Source organism: Nicotiana attenuata, unplaced genomic scaffold, assembly GCF_001879085.1.
Source record: "Nicotiana attenuata strain UT unplaced genomic scaffold, NIATTr2, whole genome shotgun sequence".
Taxonomy (NCBI): Eukaryota; Viridiplantae; Streptophyta; class Magnoliopsida; order Solanales; family Solanaceae; genus Nicotiana; species Nicotiana attenuata.
The window spans coordinates 8,366-16,434 of NW_017673085.1; the positions used below are offsets into that span (position 1 = coordinate 8,366).

At 39.0% G+C, this 8,069-nt stretch overlaps 1 protein-coding gene across 1 annotated transcript; it reads left to right on the forward strand.

Moving 5' to 3' along the window:
• The first annotated feature begins 527 nt into the window (after nt 1–527).
• On the forward strand, nt 528–3,063 carry LOC109215405 (putative pectate lyase 2). The gene is made up of 4 exons (XM_019379470.1): nt 528–1,187; nt 1,293–1,396; nt 1,941–2,079; nt 2,484–3,063. Exons 1-4 carry the CDS (start codon nt 528–530, stop codon nt 2,709–2,711), a joined length of 1,131 nt encoding a protein of 376 aa, XP_019235015.1. The 3' UTR covers nt 2,712–3,063.
• The last annotated feature ends 5,006 nt before the right edge of the window (nt 3,064–8,069 follow it).

The window sequence follows — 8,069 nt, forward strand, 5'->3', positions numbered from 1 at the left end:
TATATAGATTGTATTTGGATCTTGATTTTTAAATTTTATCCTTTTTTGGTTTACAAAATATGAAAAATCAAAATGGTAGTTCATCATGCACCAATTAAACTAATAACTGTTTTGCTCTATCTTTTTCCCTTTTTAGCTGATATATGTAGATTGTATTTGAAAGTTAATTTTTAAATTTTTTTCCTTTTTCTTGGTTTGCAAAAGCATTAAAAAAAATCAAAAGGACGGTTCATCATGTGCTAATTAGAGTAGAAAATAAACAATTCACCTAAATGGATGAACACATAATTAAAAATCACCTATCTTTGAATATGCAAGATGATTCTGGGATTCACTCACGTATCCTTGAATATGCAAGATAATTATGACAATAAATCCCACCATCCATAAATTAAACCTCAATATAGATTTGCATAATTCAACATCTAAAACCTCCTTAGACTTGATTATATATAAGGCTAACATGGTGACCCAAACTGTTATAGTCGCATTCCATTCATTTCCAATATTTTTTGAAGCCTAAAGCCATGGCGAATCCCAGTTCTATCTTATTATTTTCATGTCTTCTATTGTTTTCCATTTCTTCTTTGCATGGAAAAACTCTAAACCCTATAGATTCATGTTGGAGATCAGATCCGAATTGGTCTACCAATCGCCAAGCTTTAGCCGATTGTGCTAAAGGCTTTGGAAGTGGTGCCTTGGGGGGAAAAGGGGGAGCAATTTACGTCGTAAATGATACTGACGATGACCCTGTAAACCCTAAACCAGGCACCCTCCGATATGGTGTAATTCAAACCGAACCACTTTGGATTATTTTCGAAAAGGATATGCTCATTAATTTGAGAAATGAACTTATAATTAATAGTTTTAAAACCATAGATGGAAGAGGTGCGAAAGTTGAAATAGGTTTAGGACCTTGTATTACTATTGATGTTATAAAGAATGTGATTATTCATGGAGTAAAGATTGATATTTGCTTGAAAGCTCCAGAAGGAAATGTTAGAATTAGTCCTACTGAGGTTGTGTTTAGGCCTGGTACTGATGGAAATGCTATTATTATAAGCAATTCTTCAAATATTTGGATTGACCATTGTTTTCTTGGTCGTTCTACTGAAGGTCTCCTCGATATTCTTTTTACTTCTTATGATATCACAGTCTCAAACAATATCTTTTTCAAACATAATTGGGTAAGTGCCTTTCTCTCTTTTTATTTATTCTTTTTTATTTTAATTTTTCAGTATAACAAAAATGTACATGTCGTCGTTCTTCCGTAAATAACAATGCAATTTCAGGTGATGACGCTGGGGAACATAGACGGATTTTATCAGGACAAGATCATGAATGTCACAATCGCATTCAATCATTTTGGTCCTTATCTTAATGATAGAATACCAAGGTACTCCCTCCGTCTCATATTATGTGTTGTGATTCTCTTTTACACACCCTTAAGAAATATTAATTAGGAAAGGGATTGGACTATTCTACCCGTATTTATGTCATAAGATATAATCTCTCTTTATTGAATATTTATTCTATTTATGTATTATCTCCATCTTCAAAAACAATTATTACTAAGGGGGTAAAAAAAAAATCAATTTTGTGTTGAACTTCTAAAATGAAAAATAATTTAATATTATTTTTAGTAACCATGACTGTTAATATGAGACGGAGGGAATACTATTCTATTCCTCCAAAGTTTTTGTCATTGACATGATTTCTAGTAAAGCGAAGATCCTGTTTCCAAAAGTGAGTTTATTCAAAAGCGAAATTTCCTCTTTAAGTAAACCCATGCATCAGACAAAGAATGAGAGAGAAGATTCTCATTCCTACGGAATAACTATTTTGTCAATTGCTTTCCTTTTTAATTTTCTTTTTAATTAAGTGTTGTAAATTGATATTTTCTTAACATTTTATGCTGAATATTTGTATGTATGATGCAGGATTCGATATGGATATGTTCATATTGCCAACAATTATTATGAACCCTGGGGACTTCATGCCATTAGTGGAAGCTCCGAACCAACTATTTTCAGTGAAGGGAATTACTTCATTGCTCCCAACAACGTGACCATGAAAGAGGTGAGTTTGTTTTGGGGTAAATGCCTAAGGTTTAAATCCCATCGTATTTTCTCTATTACATACTCTCTTTATTTATAACTATGTTTAAGTAGAGCTAGTATCATTATACTTGATGAAGTTTACATACATATAACCTGTGGCGTAGCCATTATGGCTGGTCAGTTGAACACCCTTCGCCGAAAAAATTACACTGTGTATGTAAAAAATTCCACTAAGTGTAAAGATAAAAATAAATTACCTATATATATATATATATATATATATATATATATATATATATATATATATATATATATATATATATATATATATATATATATATAATCGAAATTCCTGATTTAGCCTCTGCATATAGCTTCAATTGCCCTAACTTTTGAAATTACAACGTTATATATTCTTGACAGGTAACACATAGGGAATATGCTTTGCCAACGGTGTGGGCGCAGTGGAATTGGAAGTCATCCAAAGACAAATTCTTGAATGGAGCTTTCTTCAATGCATCAGGAAAAGGAAATCCAACTCCAAATTATACTTCACCACAGTCATTTCCAGTTGCTGATGGATCCCAAGTTCCTTCTTTAACTTCTGATGCTGGTCCTCTTCACTGTATCCCTAACCGACCCTGCATTTAATTTGTCCCCTTTAATGATAATGAAAAAAATAGTAGTCTGTTCAATTTAGCGGACGATATTTTAATTTGTCTCGGCAATCTGATTTTTACGATAAAATTTGCAACAGAAAGATGGAATATTATGGTACTTGATATGATCGGGAAATGAATACACAGTTTTACCCTTCTTTGACGTCGCAGTGTAATCTTAACAATGTATGAACTTACATTCGATGGATGTTTTCTTGACAAGAATTTTCTTATAAGAGTAGTGTGCGCGCCAGCTTAATTAATGTGTGTATTTGTTTGGACTATATATCCGTCGAATATATGGTACCTCTCACATGCACAGTTCTTAACCAGAAGCATTTAGAGGCAGCGATCAAAACATAACTTTGACATATGAATTGTAGTATAATATTTTATTTTCAGCATAAAACTTTGCATTAATAAACTCATCATTCTGTAATTCCTTTTCATTCCATCTAATTGCAAATGAACTCAGTATCCTTACTCCTGAACATATCTGCCTAGCTAATAGCATAGGCTTTTGTTTTAAGAACAAATTAATGGCTAATACTAATAGGGCTCACCCTTAAGGGGTGGGGTTGGCCCGATCTGATACAAGTAAAATAGTTAGTAAAGCAACGATGGGGAATTAGTCAAGCTACATGGATGCATGAGCTGGCAAAATATCTAGTAAGAGTATTAGTTAGCTAGTAGATTAGCATTAGAAATAGCTACTTAGCTCAATATACTGGGACCTATATATATATATATATATCCCCTTGTATTACACCTTATGGTATGCAAAATGATAAATGAATGAACTATTTCTCTCTCTATATTCTCTTTCTCTCCCAACCTCTTTTCTCTGTCCCTCTATTGCCCTGATTCCTATTCTCCTCTGATCTCCTCCCCCTCTTCTTCTCTTCTCTGATTGTTCTCTACACCTCGATACCAATAATTTGGTATCAATTGGTATCAGAGCTCAGAAAGTCGTGGATATGGTAACTGGCAATCCAACTTTGGATTTACAAAAACAGTACGAGAATCTGAGAGCTCGACAATTAGATCTTCGAGTTGTGATGGAGCAAACGCAACAGGAATTGCGTGAGGATATGGATCGGAAGCAGGCAGAGCTTATCCAAATACTTGTTTCACTCAAACATTCAATTGACGAAATGCATTTACACCAACAGTTGAAGGAAGTGGCTGAGAACCACAGGCATTTTCAGAAATTGAAAGACAAATTGAGGAAAAAATGGATAAAATCTGAAGAGTCATGTGAATACTACTACAAGTCGTGCTCGTTTTTTGTTCTAGTGGGAGGTACTATCGCCTAAAATATGAAGATCTCCGCTTGTGTTGGAAGTGCTTCAAAAATGGTAAGCTTAACCTCGAAACATCACCTTCAGATTCTGTCCTCATAGAGAGCGCTGAAGTTTTGGTCGATATGTGTTTAATGTGGTTTTTATGGAAAACGAAAGTTATAATGATATAGACTCTTTGGAAGACACATTCATGGCTGAACTTCCCATGGAAAATGAGAGCTGGAATATTGCTCACAAGGTGCTTGATAAAATGCTAAAACCGGTTTATGGTGTCGTTGAGAGTGATTTAGATGCTTTAGACGGCATGTGTTTACCTGCACTTTACATTGAAGCTGAGAGAATAACTGATGCTCACAAATATTTCCGATGGAATGACAGGAAGAGATCATGTCAAGGTAGTACATGTATTCATAATAAATACAAGAGGATAATATGTTGGAAGATGAAAAAGAAATAGTAACAGTTATTAAAGGAAAGTTATAATATAAACTCAAAGAAAGAATGAGAAAGAGTAATTTATGAGTGACCTCATTTTCACTATAGTTGTCGGCTCCAGTTTTTGTTTCAGCTTGAACAATTCACCTCATTCAGTTGGTAGCTCTGTGCGATCGCATGATATTGTACGCGATCGCAGTGCTCAGCCTCATTTACTCTATGCGATCGCATCCCTTTGTCCGCGATCGCGTAAGCCAAATCCGCCCAGTTATTTTTAAAAGTCCAGAACAGTAGCTATACGGGATTTTCATAAAATTTCATAACTTCTTCTTCTCCACACCTCTTGGGGCGATTTTTGAAGGGCTTCTTCACCATAATCTCTTAGGTAAGTAATCTTTAACTCATTTTCTTCGAATTCCGTTAACACCCATTAGATTTCTAGGCTTAAAACATGTAATTTAGGGTAGAAATTGGGGGAAATGGGTTGAGTTAGGGCTTTTTGATTTTTCTTGATTTAGACCTCATTTTGGGGTTGAATTTGGAAACAAATTATATATTTGGGCTCGTGGGTGAATGGGGGATTTGATTTTGGTCCGAACCTCGAGTTTTGACCAAGCGGGCCCGGGGTCGATTTTGGAATTTTGGGAAGAAAGCTTAGAAAACTATATTTAGGCATTGGGTTTGATTTGTTTAGCTTATATTAATGTTGTAAAGTCGTTATATCATAGATTTGATTGAATTGGAGCCTAATTCGAGAGGGAAGGCGGTCGTTGTGGATTGATTTAGTTGTGGAAGTTGAGGTAAGTGTTTGGTTTAACCCTAGCTTGAGGGATTAGGAGTTGAGTCTTGTTTGCTAATTGCTAATAGACTGAGTACGGTGTATAGGCATGGTGATGAGTATCTATACACTGGTGTCTAGCATGACCGTGAGTCCGTATATTGTGCTTATTCCTATTTTGTTGTGACTCTTCCTCGTGTAATTGATGAACTCTATATAATGTGAAGAGTATGAGAAAGAATTATGCTTGTGAACTCTTTGGAGCATTGGCTCGAATGATAAAGTAATTATTGAGTAAGAAAAGAAAGAAAGAGAAAGTTATTATTGTTGTTCCCTTGTCGGGATGTGAAAGTTATTATTGTTGTTCCCTTGCCGGGATTTAATTGTTTACTTGTGTTTCCCTTGCCGGGACTTCTATTACTGTTTGTCTATCCCCTCACCCCATTGTTTGTGATTGTTGTTTGGGTGAGGATGAGTGATAAAGCACGAAGGGTGATGCCGTGCACGATTGTGATATGAATACTAATGCACGAAGGAACATTCCGTGCCCTGTTTTGATTATTAATGCACGAAGGAAGATTCCCTGCCCTGATTTGATTACTAATGCACGAAGGAACATTCCGTGCCATGATATAAGTGTTTATGCACGAAGGGTCATTCCGTGCCATCATTTTGTGAGGTAAAGCACGAAGGGTGATGCCGTGCACTTTATATGATTGTTTGGGTGAGAATGAAAGTAAAAGCACGAAGGATGGTGTCGTGCAACTGTTGATTTCCTACTATCGTTGCTATTGTAGTTGTACTGTTTCATTCCTCAATTATTGATTTTATACTTGAACTGTTACAGCCCCTACAGCATGCTCCCCCTCCCCCTTGACTGGTTAATTTCTGTATACCTTTATATTGCATACATATATATTGAACTGCATAGGTTTGATTGGTAGTCCGGTCTAGCCTCGTCACTACTTCGCCGGGGTTAGGCCAGGCACTTACCAGCACATGGGGTCGGTTGTGCTGATGCTACACTCTGTGCATCTTTTTGCACAGATCACGGTGCCAGAGCAGCTTTTGGACAGCAGTAGGAGTTTTGGGAGCTGATTTCAGTCCAGGAATCCCGAGGTAGCCTTGCTGGCGTCCGCATGGCCCAGAGTCTCTTCTATCTTTACTTTAGTTTGTTATCCTTTGTACCGGAACAAACAGAATTATGTTTTCATTCAGACCTTGTATTTAGCATTCTCTAGACGTTCGTGAGTTTGTGACTCCAGTTCTGGGGTAGAGTTGTATTGAACTTCAGTATTGCTTTTCGTTTATTTATATTTGAGACTTCCGCTTTTATATTAAATGCTTCGTTGTTTTTATAAATATGGAGGTTTGCTAAAAGAGATAATAAATAGTTGGCTTGCCTAGCTCCTAATAGTAGGCGCCATCACGACTCCCGAGGGTGGGAAATTCGGGTCGTGACAAGTTGGTATCAGAGCACTAGGTTACATAGGTCTCACAACTCACGGACAAACTCGGTAGAGTCTGAGGGATCGGTACGGAGACGTCTGTATTTATCCCCCAGAGGCTACAGAGTTAGGAAAACTTCACTTTTGTTCTTTCTTGTCGTGCGATTCTGTTTCTCAAATACTGATTGTCTTTCTACTCTGTTCTTTCGCAGATGGCGAGAACACGTGCTTCCTCTTCTACCGCGCAGCAGCTCCTACGAGGGGCAGAGGGCGAGGCCGAGGCAGGGGCAAAGCTCAGCCCCAAGCAGCAGTCCCAGAGGTGGAGCCTCATGTTGATTATGATGAGGAGGTTCCAGCCCCAGCAACTCCGGTGGGCCCAGCTCAAGTCCCAGAGGTGTTTATAGCCACCCCAGTTCTTCAGGACGCTTTGGTCAGGTTGGTAGGCTTTATGGAGAGCGTCTCTCGAGCGGGTTTGCTTCCAATAGCACCAGCCACTTTTGAGGCTGGAGGAGGGGTTCAGACTCCTGCTACACGTACCTCGGAGCAGGTAGCTCCCCAGGCTCAGGTTCCAGCGGTTCAGCCAGCTGTGGCAGTTCAGCCGGGTATTGTGACTCAGGCCGGCGATGGAGCGGCTATGTCCGCAGATGCTTTGTGGAGACTGGATACGTTCACCAAGCTCTTCACCACCACATTTAGCGGTGCTTCTTCAGAGGACCCCCAGGATTTCTTATATAGCTGCCATGAGGTTCTTCGGACTATGGGTATTATGGAGACCAATGGGGTCGACTTCGCCACCTTTCGTCTATCTGGATCCGCCAAGACTTGGTGGAGGGACTATTGTTTAGCCAGACCAGCAGGGTCGCCATCTCTGACTTGGGACCAGTTTGCAGAGTTGTTTTTGGAGAAGTTTCTCCCAGTTACTCAGCGAGATGCTCTTCGCAGGCAGTTTGAGCGCCTTCAGCAGGGCTCCATGTCAGTCACACAGTATGAGACCAGGTTTATAAATCTAGCTCGCCATGCTATTGTTATACTCCCCACCGAGAGAGAGAGGGTGCGGAGGTTTATCGATGGTTTGATTCAGCCGATCCGTCTCCAGATGGCTAGTGGGAGCCGGGAGTGAGATTTCTTTTCAGGAGGCGACCAATGCGGCCCGTAGAGTTGAGATGGCTCTTGCACAGGGAGGTGGTCATGGGTCATATAAGAGGCCCCGTCATACAGGTAGGTTCAGTGGTACCTCGTCTGGAGGTAGAGATTCTTATGGTAGAGGCCATCCTCCGAGTCCTTTTCTGTCAGCTCTCCAGGTCTCTCATGGTACTTCGGGCGGTAGTGGTTCTGAGCCGCATTATCTAATCAGCAGTCTCTCAGTGCACCACCAGCACCCATCA

Excerpts from the sequence above, each read along its gene's own strand:
- LOC109215405 (XM_019379470.1), top strand. The coding sequence starts at position 528 with ATGGCGAATCCCAGTTCTATCTTATTATTTTCATGTCTTCTATTGTTT. Across the intron at positions 1,188-1,292 it reads TCTTTTTCAAACATAATTGG|GTGATGACGCTGGGGAACAT; the intron begins GTAAGTGCCTTT and ends ATGCAATTTCAG. Across the intron at positions 1,397-1,940 it reads CTTAATGATAGAATACCAAG|GATTCGATATGGATATGTTC; the intron begins GTACTCCCTCCG and ends TGTATGATGCAG.